Source organism: Perna viridis, chromosome 4, assembly GCF_037379345.1.
Source record: "Perna viridis isolate PV_CMFRI_1.1 ecotype Kerala chromosome 4, ASM3737934v1, whole genome shotgun sequence".
NCBI lineage: Eukaryota > Metazoa > Mollusca > Bivalvia > Mytilida > Mytilidae > Perna > Perna viridis.
In genome coordinates this window covers 11483550-11511379 of record NC_142448.1, presented here as the reverse complement: position 1 = coordinate 11511379, position 27830 = coordinate 11483550, and the positions used below count along the sequence as shown (strand labels likewise).

The following is a 27830-nucleotide window of genomic DNA, read 5'->3' as shown; positions in this document are numbered from 1 at the left end:
ATAATTGAAACTTACAATGTAGTATTGTTACAAGTGTTATCAATCAAAATAATATACATGTATTTGTAAATATTGCTAGAATATAATTTTGTGAGTAAATTTTAGGCCACAGATATTTTATGACTGACATATAATGAAGGATTCCTTACAATTTTACTAGATCTCATTAATGGGAAATTTTTTTTCATGAATGAAATTTATATCAACAGTTGTAAGTTAATTACTTTTCAAGTGCATTAGCAAAATTGTGTCTCTTTCCAATTAAAACAAGAATGTTCCTAATTTGGTTACTTTCAAATTATCTCATCCCATATTCATGTATAATACCAACTTAAAAAGTGCATGTTTTTAGTTACATTATGTTCCTCAAACGAAGTTAGGAAACATACTATTTTATTTCTTATTTCAATTCCAGGGATGATTTTTTCCACTATTTGAAATCAGGATTTTACTATTACGATTCTTTTTTACTATTTATTTAACCATCCCTGAAATTTTTCTTTCTTCCTACCTCCATCTTGTCTCCAAATTTTCTCTGAAATGGCTGAATGGATTCAAACCAAACATTGCACAAAAATAGACCTCCACATGTAGATGTATACAAAGTTTTTGAAATTGTCAGACATTAAAAAATAATAACAAAAAATTATATATAGATTATTTTTGATTAAAAAGAAAAGTCTCCAACAGCGCTTATTGAAATTTAAAAAAATTAGCCACCATTCCAAAATGGCTGCTGTTCATAAAGTAAAACAAAATTCAAAAAAATTAAAAAAATTCAGAGGGAGCTGGGGGAACATCCTGTTACATGGTGCAATCATATCTTGTTTATTTTGTTTTACAGATAAACAACTTTTGAAAAGACTTTCTTTAACTGAATGTGAAAATGTATATGTAGTTGTATATTGATTTTCTGTCTGTATTTGTAGGTATATCTTACTTAACCCCAGATCAGGAAGGCCATTTAAGAGAGGCACTTCAACAGAAACATAGAGAAGTATTACTGTTTTCATCTCCAGCCTTTACTACACCAGGCACAGGTGAACTCTCTGGTGCTTCTAAAGGTCCAATCAATGTACCTGAAGAACAGAAAGGATTTGTTAATCAGACATGGTAATAGTAATGACTTGATTTTATTTAGAAAATTATGACATATTTATATAAAAATACATGCATCAAGAAAAATGCTGTTTCCGTTGCACTGTTTTTTAAAGTTTGCAGACAATTGATTCAATAGTTTAGAATGGTCATTTGTTATAAATTCATATTTCGCACTTTAAAACCTATGCATTTTTATTTTGATACAAAACATCAATGCATATCAAATTGAGTAGTTATTCATTAGGCCTCACTGGCCATATGGCAGGTGGCTCACCATCGTATACTTAAAACTTATTAATGTGTACAATGTATACTTTTCTAAAGGCTGTTTCTACTGTGAGCTTTCATATGAAAATTTGACCAAGAGTGGTAAAGTAGTGTAAGACAAGGTCCACTTGACAGATTGTATGTTTATGTTCTGAAATACAATAATTAAATCATTGTTTGAACAGTAATACATCATTCTACTTTTGAATCTCTGCAATAACAATTTTTCGTGCTATTTTTTTTTCTATTTCAGTGAAATGGTCCATGATTTCATCAATGATTCAGTAAAGGAGACGTTGAACATACCTCCTTGCAATGGTTTTCAGAGGAAGTTATTGTACCAAACTATTAGACAGAAGTAAGTAAGGACTCAGCATCATGGTGCTGTTGTAATGGCTGAAAAGAGGATAGTTAAAGAGAGATACATTGTATTGGGAAAATGTTTATAAACTAACAACCCCAGTGAAAAACTATGAAAGTGTACAGCAAAAGGAGACAATCTAGCGTTCAACACAGTTTATAACTACCTTAGTGGTTTTGTGGTAGCATGTTTGCTAGGAGCATGAGAGTCTACAATTTCAGTCCTCAGTCAAGTCATTTTAAAGACTTTTAAATTGGTAGTTGCTGCTTCTATGATCCAAGCACATGGCTTGGGAGTCAGAATATTGAAAATAGGAAACTACGCCTTCTTGTAGGCGATTGCTTCTGCAGGATGGTAAATCATTCTTGTCTTTAAATATGTGAAGTACCTGCTGTTGGACAGTTAAACACAACCTATCAATATAGGAAATTACCTAAAGGCAAGCTATTGAATCTTTTATTAAAATTTACAAAATTGAACAATAAACTATCACTTGAAGACACTAAATAAAAATACAAATGAACAAAAAAATATGACAGTATTGGATAACCCCCCTTCCTCCAACAAGATACAACAAACAGCAGAAAGGTTCCATTTAGTTTTCAATATTTAGATTAATATTCTAGAAATAAACTATTATAATTATCAAGTTATATGATTTGCCTTCTCATGTTTAGTAGTGACTCATGTTCAGATTACATTCTTAGATTTTCAGGTATTCATTTAGAAACTAAAACTGGTGAGAAAAAAGAGCGTTTTATAGTTGTAACCAAAGTAAAGAGTGAAGATGACCTGAAAAAGAAAGAACTAGAAAAACAGGCAGCTGAAATTGTTAGTGAATATTTAAAAGGATATTTTTATTTAGTACAGGATCTTACCAACTTTTTTGTTTGATTTATTTACACTAATTTAGTGAGCAAGCAAAAATTTTGATAACAAATCGCTGTGAATTATTCCCTTCATTATGGAATATATTTTAAACAAGGTGTTGGTCAAGAAACTAAATAGTAATGAAATCGAATTTATTTCCTGAAGCGTGATAATAAGTATTCTCAAAAATCAGTTTGTTTACAGTACATTGGAGGGTAAGTATTGAAAAAATTATTGTAAGCTATGAGAAATTTTTGTTGCTGTAAAAATGTGAATATTGGATAGTTTAATGTGTAAATGACATTTAAAACTGTTGATGTAACAATATTTGTCTCTCTTACTTTGATTTGAATACCAATTATCTCCTTTTAACCAATAATTTCAATTCTTTTCAGGCAGAGTTAGATGAAGCAGTAGGATTTACACAAGTCATTAAAATGATATCACAAAGTGTAAGTAAATAAAAAAAAATGGGCTTGGTGACTTTGCTAAATATACCAAATACCTGAAAAACAATACTAAAGCATCAGAATAAGACAATTCAGTGACCAGTCCTATTACATGAGGAAAACAGGAAATAAAGACCACTTACATACATGTGCATAAAGAAAACAGCAGAATAAGATAAAAAATCATGCATTTATAAAAACTAAAGATAAGGAAAACTAGACGGCACCCAAAAATGAACTTAAGCACTTGAACTGCCAAATAAACAGAAGTGATTTTCAGGTGCTTTGAAAGGTAAGCATGTTCTGCTTTGCCAAATTATTTCATGCATATTGCAATTTGTTTTGGTGGTACATCTTTGTAAGAGAACCAAATATTTAATTTTAGATGGTTTATTTAAAAAAAAATAATAGGAAACTTAAAAGTAAACACTAGATGAAAATTTGACTGTCAAAACATGATCTTAGTTTACCTTCCATTTCAGGGTAAGCTGTTACTTGGACACAACATGCTGTTGGATATAATCCACATACTTCACCAGTTCTTTTATCCTCTGCCTGATGTAGGTTTATACTTGTATAAAAACAATTAAAGAACCTTCATAAACTTTTACTTGTCCAAATTTATTTTGGGGTAAAACTGGAAAACAGTGAATATTGAAAACAGTGGAAATCCTAATTTGAATATAAATATGAAATTAGATTATAGAAAGACAAAGTTTAGAAAGTTGAAACAGAAACTACAAACCCAGAAAGTGAAATACAATATACAGAAACTGGTAAGCCCCAAAAAGTAAAGATTAGGGCACAGCATCTAAAAAAAACATTATGTGGAGTATACCCCTCCACAAAAAAAAAAACCAAAAACAAAAAAGTTTGCTATGACACTTGATAGCATTCATATAAATATAAGGTTCTCTAAAGCTATGTACTTTTTTATATTTTATGTGTTTCAATATTATTTACAAAATTGGTATAAATTTTTATTACAGAGCTATGATGAATTTAAAGCAATGACTCACTGTGCATTTCCAAGGTATCTATACTGGTTTTAGATCAAAGTGATTTATTTTGTTTAAATAGGACATGTGCAAATGTAACTATAACCATAAACTCAAAATAGAAATTTTCTCAATGAATATAAAAAAGGGTTATTTTGTAGTCTGTGTTGAACAAGTTCAAAATATATTTTCTTCATTCCCATACATGCATTTTATTGATTGAAGTTCAGTCAAACTTATCTTCAATTAATATCCATTGGGTTGTGATTGTTAAAATTTTTTGTAGGCTACTGGACACAGTAATTGAAACTATTTCAAGGGCGGATATCTTCTTTCTTTATGATTTACCTTTTTAGCTCACCTGGCCGTAGGCCAGGTGAGCTATTGCCATCACTTGGCGTACGTCGTTGTCGTCAACAATTGTTCAAAACTCTTCTCCTCTGGCACCACTTGACCACTTTGGAAATAAACTTGGTATGAATGTTTCTTGGGGTATCCTGCATAGAACCGATGTGGGGATATTTGATTCGTCAAAAAACATGGCCGCTGTTACTAAAAATAGAAAATAGGTGTCAGACAGTAGTTTTTCGCATATATCTCCAAAACCGTTGTTTAGCCAAATTCTTACAATAGCTGAAATGATCCTTATTATTAGGACTACAAAAGTTCTCTGGGATAAAAGTTGCTAGATGACTCCTTGTAAGAGTTATTGTCCTTGAAAGGGAAAAAATTACTTTTTTTTTTACGGTTTTCAGTCAATATTTTGAAAACTATGATAAATTAAAAGAAACTTTCAATTGTTGAAATGATACTTATGATAAGTCCTACCAAAGACTTCTTGCGTCAAAATTGTTGGACAACTTCTTGATAAATTTATTGCCTTTGAGATGCAAAAATCAACCAGGTGAGGGATTCAGGCTTCTGGGTGCCTCTTGTTTTATCCCCTGGCCAACATATTTCCATGGAAAAGTTGTAACACTACTTTCCATAATTCCATTACATCTTTGTGAATTTTAAGATTCTACAATTGATTTTTACCGAACTTAATACATGTACATACACATAAATCTAAACTCGTATCACAAATCTAATGTCAAGATCACAGTTTTTTTTTACTTGTTATTGAGTTGAGTATTTCTTATTTATTTTGATGAAACTAATAATTTTACTTTCAGAATAATAGATACAAAGTTGATGGGCAGTATGAACCCATTCAAGGTAAGAGTAGGGAGATTTTCCCTTAGTGTAAAGTTCATAGCGATCATGTTTATTGTTGAAAGATGAATATTTTATGTAGAATGTTCACAAAAGAATTTGTTGTATTGCTCCTTATATATTTTATTATAGTGTATTAACATCTTTATCGGTATCGTTGTACAATCCTTTAGACTTATATAATTTTTTTCTTTGTGCTGCATCGTCATGACTCAACGATCAGATACCCATTAAGTTTGCTTGTTGGCAGATTCCTTATATATATGCATGTATGGATTTCCTCTTTTCAGGAAAGGCTTCCTAGCACAGGGTTAGGTGACCTGAAAAAGTTTTTAGAGTTTCCACCATTTAGTAAACCTGAGGTTGGTACGTAATTCTCTAGTCATTGAGTAATACCTTAATAAAGTGACAAATTAAAAAAAAATGATAAAAATTTTTTATTTGAATATTTCAAGAAATATTTGTCTTAACTGGTGATAAAAAGAAATAAACTTGTATACATCCCTTAAAACTACAACTATTGATACCTAAGTTTCAGATTCAGTATATTTGTCTCTTGTTTCTTTGTATTTTAGATCTGTTCCTAGCATTGGTTTGAAAAGTTTTGATACTTTTCTTCTAAATTATAACACATTACAAAGAATTGAAAAAAGCATGTGAATATAATAATGTTGTCGTATGTAATTTTATTAGTAAATATCTAACATTGATATATTTATATTTTCAGATCTAGTTGAAGGTTTTAGTAGCTATAACTCCTCAGATCTACATCACGAGGCAGGATATGATGCCTATGTCACTGGTCTATGTTATATTAGTATGTTAAATTATCTTGGTAAGTATACTCATTTTCCCCATTCTGAGCAGTGAAAATGTAAATGCAAGTGACTTTTTAACCACCATGTGGTGATTAAATTTCCATCATATTACAAGGAGAAACCTTCAGCCTGTTCTTGATTTGAATTATTTCTTCTTTCTCTGTAAGTTGAGATTTGAACATGCTCACTGAAGCTTTTATGTTGAAATTATTAATTTAACATCTTGTGTGGAGAAATAACCAGTCATTACTAAAGGAGAATCTATATTTTTATCCTGAAAAACAAAGCCAGAAATGTTCTACCAATTTCTGCAATTATGGGAAAACTACCGCATCATTTTGTCACAACAAAATGACTATAAACTTGTCTTATGTTTGATAATTTTCTTTCATTTTCCTATTGCTTTGTAGTATCATTACTTGTATTCTGAAAAAAATTTGACCTTATTGATTATTAAGATCACACGATCAAATGTAATTATTTACTGGTAACGTTCAATTGAACACTTGATTTAACATCCTGAAATGATTTTGACCATACATGGTATTAATTTTTAGCTCACCTGGCCGTAGGCCATGGACGCTATTGCCATCACTTGGTTTCTGTCGTCGTTAACAATTTTTTCAAACATCTTCTCTGAAATTACTGAATAGATATACATGAAGCTTATAATGATTGTTCCATAGAATATCCTGCACAAAATGAATGTTTGGATTTTTTGATCGGATAAAAAACATGGCCGTCGTTACTAAAAGTAGAACGTAGGGATCAGACAGCAGATTTTTGCTGACATGGGTAAAAGTATTCAGCATGATGAGATCTATCTGTGGTCAAATTTTTTGGTGAACATCTGTTGACCCATCTGGAGTTATTGGCCTTTTTGGACATTTTTTTTTGCTGTTTTTGATGTTATTACATTAAAAAATCTTCTCAGAAACTGCTTCACAGAATTCAATGAGAGAGGGTATCCTGCACAAAATGAATGTTTGGATTTTTGATTGGTTAAAAAACATGGCCATCGTTTCTAAAAATAGAACATAAGGGTCAGACAGTAGTTTTGTGCATACTGTATTTTGGTGTGTATTATGCGCACATTTTTACATAGAAATTGTTTCCAGAACATGGGGTGCGTATTATACATCAATACATAAAAATTGGCCACAAAATTAAAGATTTTGGTATGTGAAAAGACATTGCGTAATGTAAACAAACAAACTGGAAGTGAAACGTTACTGAAAGAAACTTTACCTAATCATCAAATACATCTTTAAGGATTAAATTTTTAGTGACATTTTCTTCAAATCATGTTAAAATGACTCAATAGCATGTTTGAAAATAACTCAATAGCATGTTTGAAAATAACTCAATAGCATGTTTCAAACAAAGTTTGTACAATATTTCCTTCTTATAAAGCATGGTTAGAAATTAATATGAAACAACTAAAGGCCAAAAAGTAACTAATTTCTTTTTTCGTCAAAAACTCCTTATCAAATGCTTTTACAGCTGAAAATGATTATTCTGATACTTATTTTGATCATTTCTTACAATTTTCTTTCTTAGAATTAGGTTTATAAATGAAAAATTGTGAAATTTGAGTTACAACCAAAACCCAAATGTCCAATTTTCCTGACTTTCGATTTTGTTTTATAAGTCATTTCATACATCCTGTGTCAATTTTATCATGCTTCAAAATTAAAATTATCCAATTTATATAGCTACTGATGTTTACATTATGTTTTAGTCTGCATAGAAATTTATTTCCTTCACATTTTCATAGGAAATATCACATCAAGGTAAATAAATTGACCTAACAAGTGCAAAATATGGATTTTTTTGTCTTACAAAATTTTACTGCAACCTAAGTCTAAAAAAATTTTTTTTCACACGTTTAGACCTTCAAAGTTGCTCTGTGCACTATACACACCAAATAGGGTATATCTCCAAAACCTTTAGGTTTAGCTTATATTTTTCAATTGCCGAAATGATCCTTATTACAAGGCCTACAAAAATCTTCAGGGATCAAAGTTACAGACTACTCCATATAAGAGTTACTGCCCTTGAGAGGAGAAAAATGACAGGGTTTTTTTTTTTTACAGTTTTCAGCTAATATCGTGAAAACTATAATAGAATGAGACTTTCAATTGCTGAAATGATTCTTATTATAAGGCCTACAAAAGTCTCCAAGGATCAAAGATGTCAAACAACTCCATGTAAGAGTTATTGCCCTAGAAAGGCAAAAAATTATGCTTTTGCAGTTTTCAGCCAATATCTTGAAAACTATAATAGATAAAATGAAACTTACAGTTGATGAAATGATCCTTATGATAAGTTCTACCAAAGTCTTCCTGGAGTAAGAATTGTCAGATAAATCCTTGTTAGAGTTATTGCCCTTGGAAGGCAAAAATTTACCCAGGTGAATGATTCGGGCTCCTGGGAGCCTTTTGTCTTACCATACATGTTATAAATTTAGGAATAAGGAAAATCAGGAACCATATGGATTTTCAAGGTCAAAGTTGAGGTCACTGGGCTATATAACTAAATGGCAAGGATTACCCATTTTTTTTATCTCTTTTTTATCATATTGTTTTTTTTCTGTTTTGTTTTGTTTTGTTTTGTTTTGTTTTGTTTTGTTTTTTTTATCAGTTTTTTTTTCTGTTCTGTCAGAGGTAAAGTTATAAAACTCTTTCTTAAGGTGTATGACTTAATTCGTTTAAAGGAATAGCTATGTGCATGAAATATTCCTGTAGATTAGTTTTTTTAGCTTACCTGGCCTTGTGAGTTATTGTCATCACTTTGTGTCCATCTGTCGTCATTAGCTTTTCTCAAACATCTTCTCCTCAGAAACTACTTGACCAATTAGAAAGAAACTTGGCATGGTTGTTCCTTATGGTATCCTGCACAAACTGATTGTTTAAAATTTTTGAAACATTCAAAAACATGGCCACTGTTACTTAAAATATAACATAGGAGGTCAACATACAGTTTTTTTCAAATAAAATTAAAAATTGTTGAATTATGCAAAATTCAGACAGTGGTAAATATCATTCACCATCAAAAGATGAACCTATGCTAAAATTATCAAAATGATTTGTCACATGATGTAGGAGTTGTTGCCCTCTAAACCTACTTTTTTGTCATTTTTCACGTGTACAACTTAGAAAATCTTCTCGGAAACCATTCAACAAAAATTAAATGAAAGTTGGCATAATTGTTTTTAGAGAATCTTGCACAAACTGATCCTTTAAAATTGTTTATTGGTTGTAAAACATGGCAGTTAATTCTAAAAATAGAACTTAGGGATCAAAATGGTTTTTTTTTGCTATTTTTTTTTCTTCAACTATAGAAGAATAATGAAGATGAAAGCTACTCATGAGATGAACATGATATTCTGAGTTGATTGTTGGTATTGACCTTTTTGTAAGGCTGCAATTTTGCAGGCATTTTTTACCAGTTGCTTGGTCCAATGATTTTTGGTTTCCCAAGGGTACATGGTATTCTGAGTTGAATGGTGATGATGAAAATTTGTTCTTGACAGCCATATTCCTGCTGGTTTTTATAATACCACTTGTATGCTCTTTTTCAGAATTTTTTTTATAAACATGGTAACAAGGCATGCTACCTTTACTTACTAAGTTAATATTGCATGGTTTGCCAGGTGAGCGATTCAAGCTTTTTGAGAGCCTCTTGTTTTTCAGGTAGTTTACAGAAAGACAAATCTGGTAAAACTTCATCTTTAATAGAACCTTATGTTAATAAGTAAGTAATTTATGGCAGCATTGGCATATGATGTATTCAGGTATTTAGATACTAAGAATTAACTTTTTTTTTAAATGTATGGATGTTGTGCAGAAGCCTTGATTATATTTGTAGTTCTAACGGATTCTTTGAACCCAAGGCAAAATTTCATGCAGACATCGCTTAATCTTATTTCAAGTGACATGAAATATGCAAGAATGCTGTTGGAATTCTTGAATCAGGCTAAAACTGATACTGGTTGACAAAATCTTTATTTATAATTATACCAATGATATTTTTGTCCCCTTTCGGCAATAGCCGAAGGGGATTTAGGTTTGCACTCTGTCAGTCCGTCAGTCTGTTAGTCCATCTGTCACACTTGGTTTTCTGGACTTTTTTTTGTAATGCCTCATCCAATTGATTTCCTATTTGGTATATAGTCTTATCATGACAAGTTACAAGTTAAGTTCAAATGACGTTATGGTTGAATGATTTTTACAGAAGTTATGGCCCTTGGACATTGAAAATTTCATGAAATTTTATACATATGTCTAGGTTCAGTGTGTTTTTGGTACTACATAGGGGGTGGCCATTTGACCCGGAAGTGGTTAGTGAGACCTTAAAAACATTTTATGAGTTTATTATGTTTTTCTTTTTTTACATTTTATGAAAGCTTGTGGTATTGTGAGTCTAATAAGACCAAAAGTATCAAAATCAGACATAGGACTACAAAGAAATGGTCATTTTTATATCATGCCCCTCAGTGATATTTCCCCTAAATTACTAAAAAATTACAATTTTAACTAACTTGTCACACCTAATTGATACCTATGATAATTCAAGAAGTTGTAATAGTAAATATCATTTATCATTTTGAAAAAAGAAGAGATTTCAACAATTTATATCATATCTATTTCATTACTGTGTGATTCTAAGTCCGTGCAGTGTGACTATTTGAGTACTTTGAATATCCCAAGCAGTGACGTTGTGTATTTCATGGATGACGTCAAGTTTTGAGTCACTGTTACTGATAAAAATCTTGTTACTATGTTGTTTTTTAAAATACCTTGCACAATGCACCTCTTAAAATATAGCCAGATTACCAATATCACTATACTGATTTTATGGGAGAATGGAAATAATGACCTGGAAAGGTATTTTCCTCAAATTATGCATTTCTCTGAAATATGCCAGAATTTAATTTATGGTCTCACTAACCACTTCTAACGTTTCCATTACTTTACATGTTAAAAAAGTAATTTTCAAAGTCTCACTGTGAATTCCCAGGACAAATGACATCTTAAAGTTCCATACCGTTGCGAAGCTTGGAAAGTAAGGCTTCCAAAATTATTATGCTAATAGTACGATGATAGTAGAAATTCTTCACAAAATTTACTTGAATAAATAATACTGAAAATCCACATTTTTACCTGTTCTGCTAACTGACAGCATGGAGGCAAATTACTCACACATGTAAACAATATTCATACACTTTTGTAGTTAATTACATATATGATTTTAAAGTACACATTCTTAGCTTTATTTTGACTACTTTTAATCATAATACACGCGAATAATGCGCTTACAATGCATATGTCTAGGTTCAGTGTGTTTTTGGTACTACATAGGGGGGTGGCCATTTGACCCGGAAGTGGTTAGTGAGACCGCTGTCATTCTAGAGTTATTTGCCCTTTAATTCATAATAACGAACTTTCCAGCTGATAGAAAGAGAATGTCTTTATGCAGCTTTCTGTAATGCAAAAATGTTATTATCTACTGTAAAATGAAGCTCAGGTTTGATTTTGATGGAATTTGCTTTTGCTGTTCAAGAGTTATTTTCTCTTGATTATTAAAAAATAACACCATCCATTGTTAGTTCACGTATAGAAAAAAATTCTCATAAAGGCAATGAGTTCAAAGGCCGAAAGGGGACACTGTATTGCATCAGCAATACTGTCAGAATGCTTGTTTTTTAAATTTTCTGTTATGTTTGTTGGTCATTCCTAAGTAAAATCAGTATTGTAATTGTACATTGTATCTAATTAAAAATCACTATTTTCATACTTTTGTACTGGATTTGTTAACCATATCCTTGTTAGCACCAAATTTGAATAGATCCCAAGTTGGTTAGAAATTTGGCTTTTAAAAAATGTGATTTCACATCTAATTTCTCATCTTTATTTTACCAATAATAAAAATATATATTCTAAGAATAGGTCTAATTATGACATATAATCAAAAACATGTTTCACATTTTATGGTCTTCAGAATTTTAGAGGTATGAAAATACAGTATTCTATAATGATAAAGTTGTAAATATGGATTTCTGATGACCATTATTGATAATAGGACAGACATCATGTGCTTTCTTATACATGTACAATGATGATATTAAGTTTTTTTTTTCAAATATATATGAAATTTGTCTTTTTATTCCAGAATATTCCTAATGAGAATGACCGATGCTCCATACATAGATCTGTCAGGGACTGATTGTAAGTTTTATCAATAGTGTTTTCATTTGCTCCCTGCCTTCTGAAGATCCTTCATACCAATTTTAGTATATTTTGAACTTGTAGGAACTGAACAAATCTTTCTGTTTAATCAAAGTACTCATGTACTGAACCAATTTATGCGATCTTTTGAATTTTTACGCCTCAAATAATCATCAAAATGCAAAAGTTTTGGTTAAAAGGAAAGTATGGGGTATCTAAACACAAGCTTACTGTTATAAATGGCACATATTAAACTCTTTGTTTTATTTTTAAATTCACCATTCTGATTATGATGTACTTATAAAAAAATCCATTGCACCGAAATTCATGATATAGCGTAGTAGTGCACCAGTTTGCATAATATTCAGGTTCAATATCAGTTAACCTGGAACACCTAGATGAATGAACACAAAACTCTCAGACATACTGCATAATTGAACTACAAACTACTAGTTGGCCCTTCCCAGATTCTAAATTGTCAGGTTGAAATTTAATTTATTGACCTCCATGTCAAAACTGTTGTTAAATCATTCGAACTTAAGCATATTTAGTTTGCAGTAAAAGTAGTTTATTGGGTTTGTTTATTGACGTAAATAGCATAGAATTCAATGTGATATATTAGAAATACCTACAAAGTGGACTATCTGTATGCAAATGGGACTATTTTCCAGCAGTAGTGTTAAGTTAATGCAGATGCTATCAGGTTTTACAAATCTAAAGGCTCTGGGGATTGCTATATCAATTCTGATATTTTAAATTGATAAAAAAAAGGTTTCAATTTAGACAGGCTTCACTGTAAAAGAGCCTAATAGTAACTGAAAGCAAATAATGAAATGGTCACAAATTCCTCCATTTATTGTCTCCTGGAACTTACTGACTGGCTGAAAAATACTGCATGTCATGACTTTGTTTATTTTAAGCATTTAATTCTGTTATGTTAAACAATTTGTTGCATTAATATATTTATATATTATAGTGCCATTGAAGAGGGACCATGTATTCCATGTGGGTTTCCCTAAAGAATGGAAGAATGATGACTTGTGCCAGCTTTTTTCACCATTTGGTAAGTTTACTATTTACAACAACCGGGTTAAATGATTTTAGTGTGAACTGAGCTGTGAAATTTTAACCCACTAGTTTTGGAAATGAATTATTATGTAAGAACTAGTGATTAATAGATGCCTACTTTCATGGATTTTTTTTATATATATCTTTATTTCCCCAAAACCAATATACAATGGTACAGAGACTCTTTTAAAGTTCCATCAAATATCAAATTCAAACCCCAAACATATAAAATTTAAATTAAAAAATTTAATACTCCAGAAGTCAACAAATTAATACCTTGAACCTTTTGATATGATTGGTATTTTTGTATTTTGCAAACCACAAAAAATGATACCGAGGAATAAAAGTACGTCCACTTCTATCCATTGATTGTGAGAAGGAGAAATTCTTGTTATAGGAATAGCTACGAAAATATCTGCTAACAAAAAATAATAATAAAAAAAAAAAAAACAGACTGTGAGCATATATAATAAATCAGATACTAATTTGATATTGTAAAATTACAATAAAATGATTGAATGTTTTAATTCTGACAATTTTCTGTATGTTTATGATATTTGCAGGGAGTATCCAGATATCATGGTTAAATGATACATCAGCTTTTGTAGCACTTTACAAAAAGGAAGAAGCTAAGAAAGGTATCTCATAAAAATTTCAATGGCAGTGAATTTTTGTGGTCTTTTTTGTGGCAAATTAAAAGAGTGGCACCACTTTCAATACTAATGCTGCCTAACTACTAAGCATTCACTTAGCTCAAAGTAGAGTTCTGCCCTTCATAATTTCATAGTGCCCTAATCATTACTATTGAACAAGTACATGTATCATCCACTGTTTATTTGATTTTGACATAAAATGATATAATCAAGCTAAAAGGATATTTGAAATGTTGGTAACTGTTCGTGTGGGATTGATTTTCATAGAAATCCATCCAGGGGACCACTTTTTGGGACTGATTGTCTTATGAAGGTGCATTGGGTATGTGAGTGCGCTTACTAAGGTTTTATTCATTTTAGTCAAAAACTTACTAAAACTTACACTTCTCAAAGTTGCATGATTCAACTCTAATTATACATTTTAATTTTGTAGTGATGCAAACTTTGTGTAAAGAGGAAAGTGTGTATGTGATTAAGAGTTACTATGACCACAAATCTTCTAATGGGTCTGTGTCAAGGAAAAGACCAATGTCAGCACCAGATTCATTCCCTCCTCCTAAAAAACAAAAATCTTTAAATGTAGAGTAAGTATGATATTTAAATATTAATATCTATCAAATGAAAAAATGATGATTTTTTACTTTTCATAAATGGGATACAATTCATCTCTCTACATCATGTCCTAAAGGAGGATGTTATTTAATTCCCTAAAATCATTATACTTTGACAGTGTCTTTTTGGCAAATAAAATCTTCGTTTAAATTTTGGTATAATATAATAGAGCCACTTTGGTATTAAAACTTAGCTGGTATTTTTCGGTATTTTTTAAGAAATGTTTAAAAAAGCAGAACAGCTTTCAAGTTTAAGAGCACACAAATCATGTTGAAATGCTTTAGAAAGAAATTTACGTTGAGTCAAGTCCCCTACCTTTAGTATTGACATTCCTGTTTTTTTTGGGAAATTTGAACAACTTAGTCAAATTCTTTTGAAGATTTTAGTCCTTAATAAGATATTAGACTAGAACAGTTAGAATGTTTTCTACATCAAACAAAGATGGTAGCTTAAAGGGACGTAAACATGGAATAATTTCTCCATCTACAGAATGATATCATTCAGTAGCCTGTTAATTATTGTTTCAGAACTACCTCATCTGAAAGGTAAATATACATCTGTGTTTTATGCTTGATTTTGCTTTAATATCTCTGTAGTATATCTTCTTATAACTGCTTTGTAATGAATGCATAGGTAGGACTATAAGGTGTATCATACATGTGACGTGACCCCTGGAGGGGGGGAGGGGGTAAAATCTTCCATTTTATGTTAACTGTAAACCAAATAATTTATGCAAGGAATTTATTTTCACAACTTTTACAGACGTAGAATTATTGCAGAAATAAATGGTCACGAAAAAGCATATTATTTTTTTTAAAATGCAAAAATAAGTCTTTTCGCGAAATTAGCCAACGACAGCAAAAAACCAAAAAAAGTTGTCATGAAAATGGGTTCCACACACCAAAGATGTTAAAAATATCAATAAGCACAATTTGGAAAGTTTAATAATGTTACCAATTATAGTCACTAAGCTTTGATGCTGCTTATAACTTGCAGTAATTTAAAGGAAAATGGATTATTACAGAATGGGACTTAAGCTTTAGTTAAGCTATTTGGTTCCAGAACTGACTGACAGCACACAAGTCAGAGACTATTTTCTTCTAGAGGTGGGATTTTCTGTTGAGTGAGAAAATTTGTTTATTAAAGTTTTTATTTGAAAAATACATTGTTATGAAATCAGGGAAATATTATTGAATCATAATATTGTTATCTGTCCTTGGCTGAGTAAAAAAATTTTGCTTATAATTTAAATTTGGAATCAATTTATTTTTTCCAAGAACTTCCCTGGCTAATGAAATGGTTGGTGCCTAAGTAGGTGGTTAATTACAAGTATGGTGCATTAAAGGAATGTCCTGTATCTTATACTCATATTAATATTTTTGATCTGATTTGATTTAGCATTGTCATGTGATGTTTGCCCATTCTCAGGGTCAATCCATAATTGTAAGGTTGCATATAAGATCCCTGATGAAATCCCTTGAAGACTCAATCATTGATGTCACTTGTTTCCATGCATATGTACCACAGTCATAAAATAAAGTTTCATCATCATTTTAGATTTTTAAAAATGAGAATTAGTTGGTAATGAAATCATACAAATGACTTGGAATCTAGAACAAGAATATTCAATATAATATAGGTTTCACTAGTACCACCCTTGTTGGAATTATGACCCAATGGTTTCTCTTAACTTAAAATTAAGGCAATCCTCAGCTAGCCCTTTGGGTCATCCGTTTTCTGGATGACAGCCATTAGTCAAGGTCATTAAGGCAAAAGGTGTTTCAATCATGTACAAATTACAAGTTGGCAGTATCATGCCAGACCAGTCAATATCATGTGGATCAGTTAATTCATGTAAAGAGAAAGGATTTGGTGAATATGTCAAAGAGACAACAACCCCACCAGGATGAAAATGTCAGCTCAATGCCACCTTTGGGTGTTCATTGAATGACAAGGAAACCCTCACACCACATGGCAGGACTGCATTTGGCCCCCAGAAGACATTATACACAGGTACAGCGAAATATACTCCAGCAACATAAAAAGAAACTGGAAGTGAAAACAAAACAATACATACAGAGGCCAGAAATTCCCAGACTTGGGACAGGCATAAAAAAAATGCTGCTGGGTTAAAGTACTTTTTGGTATGATCACAACCTTCCCCCTTTTTAAATCTGGCCAATGTGTAAAATATTACACAATTAAACACATCTAAAGCACATTTCAAAAAGTCTTAGTCCGATGTTAAAACAGAAATGAAGAAACTGATTACTGGTATATGCTACACTAATGCACAATGGACTACTAGCAGTTAACTGACATTCCAGCTCCAGACCAGACTGATGGCATTGGTAAATTAAATACTGCAGAATAATGCAAGTCATGTGACCACTTTCAAAATGAAAATATGAGAATAAAATCTGTTATGAAAAGATCCCTTCAATTTTCAGTTTGAATAAGTCTACAAAAATTACCATTTGGCCATAGTTGTATGACAGCTTCTTATATAAGTAAACTTGAGAATGACTAGTGTTATGCAATTGAATTCCTATTTTGATTTTTAATTTTAATGGATTTGAGGTTTCCAATAGCATACACAGTCTTTGTCATTTTCTCTAATTGTGGTTAGGAGTTTTTACTACCATTCCCCAGCTACATGTACCTCTGAATATAATTTTATGATACTATCAAATAATAATATTTATTTAATGCTGCTGTGCAGATGCTGTTACATGTATAAATATTTGATAAATGGAAGACACAGTGTTTTGTGCTTTGTAGATTATATTGCCCAACAATGCAGTGGGATATTATTCAATTTTCTGTTGGATGCCTTATTTTTTTGTGATATATTTAGATATTATGACACATGACTCATGATACTGTGATTTTTTGCTTTTTTTAACTAACAAAAATTATCATATGATTGATTCTTTGCATAATATTTAAAATAACAACTCCAAGCATAGGAAAGTTAATGATGAGCTGTGGTGTTTCACCTTATCCCATTGTGTCATACCAGTATGTGATGTTCATCATGAGACTCGTACAAATTACCAAAAATGGAAAAAGGTTTCCTATAGTATTCTTAATCACACAGGAAATTTTGAGAAAAATTTTGAGGAATTTAGCAAAAGGCAAATTTGTACCAATTACAATATATTACTAGAAATTGTGTATTTTTATTTATATTTGTTTTTATTAGAAACCATGTGTTAGAGATGATTGAATATATTTTAAGCTTCCTTATCCAAAATTTTCTCTCCTGAAACCCTGAATCTGATAAGTACATTTATCCATTTGTCTTAGTTCTCATTTGGTTTTTGTTGATAAAAATGTGCTTAGTGTACCCACTTGATACTTAAACATTGTTGATAAAAATAGAATAAAGTACTTATAAAAAGATAGATAACTAAGGTATTATTGACTTAGTCATAATTGTCTTTACGTGACTCTTTTGTAGCATGATATATTTGTTATTAATAATTATTGTCATACAGAAAGAGGCTTGGCAATGCCTGTAAGCTCTAACTTTGACTTGAGATCATCGTTAGTTATTTCCATTGTTGTTAACTTTTCTCTGAAACCACCAGCACATTGCCACATGATTTGCTTGATGTATCTACATTTAAAGAAATAGGGTTGAAGTTTAGCAAGTTCAATTAATTACTCCATGGTTATGACAAATGTACAAAAGTACATGTAACTATTTAATATCTTCTTATGTCTTAGAGCTAGACTTAAATCTCCATTGGGTTAAAGTTTTACAATTCTTTAAATGAGATATTTCTTTTAATTAGTTTTAGCTTGTTTTGGCTACAGTTACATTCCTTTTGACATCTTCTTAAATGGGTTATTACTTTTAAAAGGTTGTAAGGCTTGAAACTGTAATTGATAAAAGTCAAGTGTTTACAAACCGAGGTAGTGCATATACTTGTAGTTAAAGACGGCACTAAATTGACTTAATTTGCATAGCTTTATGAAGGGAAGGATAGTCTTATTGAAAGTAACACCAACTTACAATTTATTGAATGTTAAATGGAGGTTTCTCAGGATTTGTTGTCTGATTTTGGAGCAAAAAACTCATCACCATTTACTTTACTTAACATGACTACAGTATAGTAAATAATCCTGTCTGCTGTTAAACTGCTGAGTTGTCTATTGATTTAAAAAATAGACCTTTTTGTCTTGAATTGATAAGAGACCAAAATATTTTAATATTGGTAGTAGAAATGGTAAAATATTACAGGATCTCATGAAATGATCATCTGTTCTTACATTGCTCAGATTGTCTGTCTGTAACTGTTGGTTACATGAATAACTTAGATTGTCTCTTCTGTCTGTACCTGTAGGTTCCATAAATCACTCAGATTGTCTGTCTGTACCTGTAGGTTATATGAATCACTCAGTTTGTCTCATCTGTCTATACCTGTAGGTTACATGAATCACTCAGATTGTCCCTTCTGTCTGTACCTGTGGGTTACATGAATCATTCAGATTGTCTCCTCTGTCTGTACCTGTGGGTTACATGAATCACTCAGGTTGTGTCTTCTGTCTGTACCTGTGTGTTACATAAATCACTCAAATTGTCTCTTCTGTCTGTACCTGTGGGTTACATGAATCATTCAGATTGTCTCTTCTGTCTGTACCTGTTTGTTAACATGAATCATTCAGATTGTCTCTTCTGTCTGTACCTGTGGGTTAACATGAATCATTCAGATTGTCTCTTCTGTCTGTACCTGTGGGTTACATGAATCATTCAGATTGTCTCTTCTGTCTGTACCTGTGGGTTACATGAATCATTCAGATTGTCTGTCTGTATCTGTTGATTACATGAATCATTTTGTCATTTCCTTGCTTAGTAAATCAGATAAACAATCTTAGATCTTAGAAATGATAGAATTGTTCTGTAAAGCAAGTCATTTTTACGTTTCTGGATTATATTTCTTACAAACACTTCATATAACATAATGATTAGAATATTTTTTTCAAAAATAATTGGGGTATTTTCTCAGTAATGATTGGGATATTTTCTCAACAATGATGGAGATATTTTGTCAATGATGATTGGGGTATTTTCTCAATAATGATTAGGATATTGTCCCAACCAAGTTGGAGATATTTTCTCAATAATTATTGGGACATTTTCTCAGTAATAATTGGGATATTTTTGGGATTGATTTATTTTCACAATTTTTTCTTCTTTGCAAAATTAGCAAAAATTATAAGCTCATGAAAATTAGTTGGTTTACAGTAATTTAGATGTCTTTCCTTTTTAATCTTATCCTTTATCAAGTCAAGGAAAACACTGATGTGTTTTTATAGTTGAAAACTTTATAGTAAAAACAAGTGACGTTTTACATGATAATGTGGCTCCTGTTCATATATTTCCTTCGGCAAAGTATGTTTTCTTTTCTTTTTTAGCCCACCTTGCCATAAAGGCCATGTGAGCATTTATCATCATTTGACGTCCATCATCATCATCTGTCCTCTGTCGTTATCTTTTCTTTAAAAATATTCTCATCTGAAACCACTGTACAGAATTTGATAAAACTTGGTGACAACCATCCTTGGTATGACTGCTTCCAAAATTGTATTCGTTATGGTCCCTTGCCAAAAAACATGGTAGCTGTTACTAATTATAGAACATAGGGGTATCACCATATATTCTTGTTTATATCTCAAAAACTAAGATCTGAGATGTCCTAAGATATTTGGCTAAAGAAAGATCTGTCTTCCCTATAAATTTCAAGATAATCGTTTTACTAATTCTGGAGTTATTGCCCTTTTTTTGGTAATTTTACCTTTTTTTGGCAGTTTTTGTCTATTATTTAGAAAATGGAAGCAGATTGATGATTAATGTAAATTAATAAAATGTTCATTATTTCAATATCTGTTATTGGTGCAAATTTCAGTAAAATTTGTTGACATTTCTTGGAGTTGTGGTACTTGAGAGTGTCATTTTTAGCTCACTAGGTGTCATTCGTCGTCGTCGTCATCATTAACAATTTTTCATAACTCTTCCCCTCTGAAACTACTTAACCAATTTGAACCAAACTTGGTATGAATGTTCTTGGGGTATCTTGCATAGTACTGGTTTGGGGATTTTTGATCCATGGAAAGACATGGCCGCCATTACTAAAAATAGAAGATAGGGGTCAGACAGTAGTTTTTCACATATATCTCTAAAACCATTAGGTTTAGCAAAGTTATTTCAAATGCTGAAATGATCCTTATTATAAGGCCTTCAAAATCTTCAGGGATCAAAATTGTCAGACAATCCTTGTAAGAGTTATTGCCCTTGAAATATGAAAAATGAAGTTTTTTTTTTAGTTTTTAGCCAATATCTTGAAACTGTAATAGATCAAAAGAAACTCAATTGCTGAAGTGATCCTTATGATAGTCCTTCCAATGTCTTCTTGAGTCAAAATTGTTTGACAACTCCTTGTTAAATTCATTGCCATTGAAAGACAAATTTTAACAAGGTGAGCAATTCAGGCTCCTGGGAGCCTCTTGTTTAATGATTGTTTGCACTTTTACCATGTTATTCGGTTAACATAAGTATTATGATGATTAATGTTTAAATGTTCAGTATCATGACAAATATCACTTGTGCAAATTTGGTAGTTTTATTAAACCATGTGAGTGATTCTGGCTCTTGAGAGCCTCTTGTTTTTGTTGTTGTTGTTGTTTTTAAACTGTGTATAAGCTGTGTTTGTTTCAAGATTCTTGTTTGCTATGGGTCTTTTTGATGAATATGTGTTATTTGATCAAAAGTGTTTAAACTAAAAGCCAAATATTTACTTTTTTCTTGTGTTATTTGCCCAAAAAAGTGTTTCAACTAAAGCCATTTTATACCTTTTTCTTGTTTTTGAGAGTTAATAATAATAAAAAAAAAAAAAAAACAAAGAACTGTGAATAGATGTTTCGAATGATTGAATGATTCTCAACATCTTGTTTTCAATAGTATTTAATTGGAATTGTCGCAGTCCAATTCCGTTTCTTAAATCAGGTACTTACCTGTTATATTACAAGGATGTCTGTGGTGGATATGTTAAAGACAACAACTCTACCAGGGAAGAAGATGTCAGATGTAAGGGTTTCATTCTCTGTGGGTGTTAGACTGGCTCCAAAAGTTTAGGCAGAATTTTGTGTTGAGTTATACTTCAGTCTCCTTGAAGGACTAATTGCCTTTAAACATTCCGATAGAAAATTTGGGTGTTTCCAAGAGAACAGATCATGAGCCTCTATTTATGTATTATAGTATGCAAGTTTCAATCTCTCCATCTCTTTTTTTAAAAATAAACTTGTGTTAAATAATTATAAAAATTAGATCTTTACTTATTTTTAATTAATGCTATAATATGGATCATATTAACTTGATAGGTATATGGTGTGTCGAGGGAGATACATGTTCACTAATGTGGTACAGAAAACCTTGTCATTTACAAGTCATGCTTTTTCCTAGAACTGTACAGTACTTTTTACAATAGCTACTTAAAGAATTATGTAATACGAACTAGAATACAATATCTCCATAAAAGAATTAGAGTACTTTTATACCGAAATAAATAACTTAGATTTTTTGTGCTATCTTAATTTAAAGTACACCATCTATTTCCTGCTTGTCATCAAATTCATATCTTGTATTTCATGTTTCAATTTTCCTGTATTTGATGTAAAAATAGTTTGCTTTGTGTCTTCTTAAAATGCACTTTCATCACTGTGTGGATCTACACCAAATAAACCAGGTCTTAATGACTTGATTATTTTACATCCTTGAAATAGATTGATTTCCATCCTGTTTAAATGTATTTAATTTATATAGTTTGGAAATCCATAAATTAGAATTAGAATTAGAAAGTTTTTTGCTTATTGGAGATTAAATTATATTTGTTTACATTGTTTGTTTGTTTTTTTTATCCCACCTTACCAATAATAATGTGATATATGATTTGATGGACAGTCCATATGTCTGTCTATCTGTTTGTCCCCTTTTGGTTTCCAGATGGTAACTTGAGAGGTAATGAAGGCATTAATTTTTTTTATACAATTGTTTTAATAGTACTTTAAAAAACAGATGATGTTTGATTTTTATTACAATCCCATTTGTGGTCCAAATATGTGCATAGTTTATTGCCCACAATATGTCAGGTTGTCAGTTTAATGTACCATTAGATGCCTTTTTTTGTTTATTAATTTGTGTGTTTTAAAGTATTTTCATTAGATTTCATTTGAGTTGGGTATAAATCATTAACCCCCTTGTAATATGTTTGTTTTATCTAATATTACTATATTAGGTCATCTGGTCTTCATTCCAAAAAAAAATTAGGAACTTTGCCTTATTTTAAATTTGTTTAAGGAAAATATCTCAGTGTGTTTTAATTTATTTATTTTTCCAGTGCTCCTCCATTTGTTTCAAGATCTATCACCCCTCCACTGACTGAAGTCAAAGTTCCTGAGGTACCTTCTTATGCTGATGCTGTGAAGAATAAGGGTAAAAATGGCCAAGTACCTAGTCAAAAGAAAAGGAAAGGTAATTTCTTTGGACAACTTAAACTTATGATTAAAATTCGGGACAGTAGATTTACATATTGTCTTGTGAACCAATAGGACTCTGCTGTTTTGCTAGATACTGATCACTGCCCTGTTGCGGTTGCTTTGTATCAATTTCCCATAATTAGGGTGTTGTTTCCTGAGCACTTGAGCCACTTAAATTGTCCATGATTTTACTCTGATATAATATTACCTAGTAAGCAGTTTTAGTATGCATTTTTTATTTTAAGATAAACTTTAATTGTGATGCGATGACATGCTATTGTTTACCCAGATTAAAATACCTTTGTATAAAAATGTCTTTAGTTGAAGTGACAGAGAGTGTGACTGAACGATCATGTAATTATGTTTTTGTTGCTAGTTATGTGGTTGCAGCACAATGTATTTTAATGTTCTTTAATAATAATGAATCCTTGTGATATGTTTTATTTATTATATGTAACCACACCTTGCGTCCCACTCTTGCTTTGTACTTTAAAAATCATCATGATATTTATAAACTTTATTTGTAAGTCATATCTCTGCTTCTTGTACATTACAATATTATATAGAATTACATAAAATAATTAACAATAATTTGATTTTAACATCATGTGAAATTATATTGATTAAGTTTGATATAATGATAGTGAGATAAAGTGTATGGTGTGTTTGGCTCAAGAAACTTTGGAAATAGTTTTCCATTGTGTTTCTACTTAGCTCCTACTTCCTATATATCCTGCTGACTAAGGAATTATGGGTAATATTGGAATCACATTTTCTATTTTGTTCATCTGTCCATGTAAGATTAAGGGTTCTAGTGATCCACATGGAGATGAACACAATGCAGAATAACATTGATAAAAATAATTGTAACAAGGTGTTTCATGTGTGAGATAATTTCACTAACAAGTATTATACACGAAGAAAAGTTTTAAATCTACATCATGTTATTTGTAGATGCTATGGAAATGTGTCATCCATAAGTAAAGCTACTTACTAACACAAGCATTACATTTAAAGATGTACTATTTATAAAATTGTTTATGCTAAATTTCAGAGGAGGGAGGCGGTGATGAAAAGATGTTTGAAGTACCAGAAAGTTGGTGATAAAACAAACCAACACATAGTAAAGCTACAGAAATATTCATAAAAAGTGTAAGGTAATTTGTGGGACAGGAACAATGAAGTAATAATTCTGAAAAATTGAATGAAGTAAAATATACTAAAGAGTGTAATAGATTTAAAACATCTATAGTATTATGAACAGTGATTTAACTCATGTTGATCATCATTCTGTAAAAATGTACACATACTATCAGTATCAATAGCCATTCAGTGTTCATTTTTGGTACAATAATTGATGTCAAATTACATTTACAGAATACATAAGTTATTGATTGAAGAATTAAACTATGTTAATAATGAGTTTTATTTTCCATTGACTTTATGTCATCAGGCATGAGCACATTTTCCGAGATATACTCATTTCATTATCAGTTAGATTAGTCTATTTTTACAACAGAACCTCTCTATGCAGTATACAAGGGGGATTGTTAACTTCCATAATCAATACCATGTCTGCTCCGTGATCCCAATTCTTCAAGTGCTTACATTTTTTGAAATTGCAGGGTAATTCCATGGCCTTATTTGCCTCTTAACTTTTTAATTTTTTATATCACTTTTACCATCAGTAACTTTTTTATTATGGCTATCACCTTTATCATCATAGAGAGTCTACGAACGTTCAGTTCATTCACTGTAGGAAGGATCAAACAACCCGTATGCATTCTACTTCTGTTCAGTTAAACTTTCAGGTCGGCCAGTAAGATTTCAGCTTTCATAATTATTATACCCCCACTATATTGACATCATCTTATCCATCTAACAGTCTGTCCATTTGATACACTTCTGTCAGAGATATATGAGTTTTTATCAGAGGGAATGCTTAGATATTTGGTATGTTGCTTTTGAAAGATAACGTGTACTGTGTTTTCACTTTTCAGACACCTTACTTATCTACTTCCTGTTTACCATACAACCTGACAATTTTTCTTATGCATAATGGAAATTTTCATGCCAGGTTTCCCAGCTTTTAATGGATGGCATGCTTAGGAGATGGGTATATTGCTTTTGCATGATGACTTTTACCGTGTCTCCGTTTTCCAGTTTTCCAAGTTAGACAGAAATGGTTGAGTGGGGATATTATAGCACAATGTAGTGTGCAACATCTTGTCATGAAAGTATTATTTCAAAGGTAAAAGCTAGGAAGTTCATGTGAACAGAAAGTTGAATGCAGTCTTGTTAGACCCTGTATTCAATGACTGAATGAACATTTATTAGGACTAATTTAAACTATAGATTGTCTAGCCATGGCTTTTTTATTTCAATATCTTCACAACCAGAACTTAGGTGCAGTTATTTAAAGAGAACACCATCATTCTCATATACTGATATATACTTATAATGATGCTGTAAAAGCTATAAAGTTTCATAAATAAAACTGTAATTCTTCATTATATGCCCTCACCTTTAATATTGTACTGCATCATTACACTGTTACCTTTAATAGGAGAGGAAAAAGGTGATCAGTATGTTTATCTACCTTTCTGTCATGCTGTCCATTTGTCATTCTTTTTCATTCTCATCTCCTACTGATTAGCTTGATAGATTTTCTAGGGCTTAGCTTGAATGTTTTTTTGTGATGTACTTGTGGTCCTGTTATTTTGATGAACCATTGTGGAACTTTGACAAATTATTACTAGTTAATGCATTTTTTACACAGCATTCAAAGATTTTTTTTGTTTTTTGCTTTTGCTTTTTGTTTATATGACTTAAAATAAAATCTGTTTATATAGTGGTACAGTCTTTAGCCTAGTGTTATCGTCTGACATCCAGACATGTTCCATTGAGTATAACTGTATAAATCTCTTGGAAATTATACCATGATACCACAAAAGTTAAGCTCTTCATGGTTATAGGTTTGTAATTTAAACTGTATAGGAATAATGTAACAAAAAGGGGTCAGAAACTGCATTTTTCTGGTTTTAAGACAAATGGTTTTTGTGCAGTAACTTCAGTATTGGTTTGGTTGAACTTAATGGAATTTTATAACAAGGTTCCAAACCACAAAAGGGAGGTTGGTAAAGATTCTTGAGGTTAAATTCACCCACAGTATAATGTCTTCATTTCCCAGATCTTCAAGAACACATTGACTGTTTGAAAAAGTAAGGATCATCTGTATTGGGACCATATATAGATAACAATTTTAATCTTTCTTTATTTACATCTATATCTAGTGATAAGTACTTTTCACATTTGCCATTGACTCAGATATGGATAATTGGTAACCTACCGGTGCACCTGGTCTATGCTCCAAGTTTTTAGTGGAGTCCGAATTGCTCATTTACTTTTGTTCCTTTCCATGTATTATATTTGTTACTTTATGTTCTTTGTTGTGTGTGTCTGTTTTCCATGTCTGGTCTTTTTCCCTGGATTATATTCTTTTGATTACTGCTAGAACTTTGGTTCCCTTGATTACTCTAACATCTTTAATTGCCTTTAAAACTTTGCATTTTGAAATTATTATTGAGAAAAATTGCTAATCCTCTTGAATTATATGAATAGTAAGGCAAAAAAAGCAATCAGAACCCTACATGGATCTAGTACTGTTTTCATAGTAATAAAATGAGTAACCTGGGTACAATGTATACATGTATTACAATTCTTTGATAAGAGGTAATTAAATACATCTCGTGGCTTATTAATTTCTCCAAGACCTTGGCAGTTGACTGATAGAATTTTCAACTATCATGTAAAATTTTACTAATTGATGTATTGAGTCATTAGTGTGGTGATTATAATCTAGTCATTGAACCAAAATTGGATTAATGTAACAATTTGCATATAAATAACCCAAAAGCAAGAGATATAGTGTTAGAAATTATTCAGCAGTTTTGTCTTGTTGACCCATTTATAGAATTACTTCCAAGTACAAAGAGGTACACTAGGATAAAAAAAACTCCATTGAAACAAGCAATATTTTTTTTCAGATGGATATCTTTTTGACAGCTCTCAAAAATGTAGCATGTAATTGAGCTACTGATCTGATCATTCAATTATTACTTTAGAACTAGAACAATGGAAGTTTAATAACTCTTTGTTATTTGGTCAAGATTAAATTAATTGTAATTATGACCATCCAACGAACAGTCCTGTCTGAAGTAAAAGCTATTGTAGGGAAAGAGAGGAAAAGTGGATACGCAGACTAGGTACTGCAATACCTTACGGGTGCAATGACAACAAGAAAAGTATAGGAAACCTTTGAAGCCAATATAACAATAACATTAATGTGATAAATTTATTTGACAAAAATCAGACGGATAAGAAGTCATAGGCATGGCCACTATACATCACCTAAGATGCATAATGTCTCAATTGATGGCATTCTTCCTTTCATATAAAAACCTCTTGGACTTCATCACATTCGAACTAAACTCTATTCTAAACCTCTCACTCCACTACACTCACTTTACAAAACAAGTCTTTGACACTCCTGTTTCTGAACCTACTTCATCATTATACAGCCTTGTGGCCATTACAGACCCTGTAAACCATTTTGTGTAATAGGTCAAGATAAAGAAAAACCATTAT

General features: G+C 31.2%; 1 protein-coding gene across 2 annotated transcripts in view; it reads left to right on the top strand.

Annotated features, from left to right (window-relative positions):
- The window catches only part of LOC148618855 (poly(A)-specific ribonuclease PARN-like), a 29353-nt gene extending 4748 nt beyond the window's left edge, over positions 1-24605 (top strand). For both annotated transcript variants that reach the window (XM_088578153.1, XM_088578154.1), the window contains exons 7-23: positions 930-1113; positions 1622-1726; positions 2437-2560; positions 2995-3051; positions 3531-3608; positions 4038-4081; positions 5222-5264; positions 5552-5627; positions 5989-6096; positions 9775-9835; positions 12254-12309; positions 13286-13372; positions 13941-14015; positions 14464-14614; positions 15170-15187; positions 23045-23178; positions 24238-24605. In XM_088578153.1, coding sequence (XP_088434279.1) covers positions 930-1113; positions 1622-1726; positions 2437-2560; positions 2995-3051; positions 3531-3608; positions 4038-4081; positions 5222-5264; positions 5552-5627; positions 5989-6096; positions 9775-9835; positions 12254-12309; positions 13286-13372; positions 13941-14015; positions 14464-14614; positions 15170-15187; positions 23045-23178; positions 24238-24287 — 1451 coding nt within the window. In that variant the 3' untranslated portion in view covers positions 24288-24605. The remainder of the gene's footprint in view (positions 1-929; positions 1114-1621; positions 1727-2436; positions 2561-2994; positions 3052-3530; positions 3609-4037; positions 4082-5221; positions 5265-5551; positions 5628-5988; positions 6097-9774; positions 9836-12253; positions 12310-13285; positions 13373-13940; positions 14016-14463; positions 14615-15169; positions 15188-23044; positions 23179-24237) is intronic.
- Positions 24606-27830: the final 3225 nt, after the last annotated feature.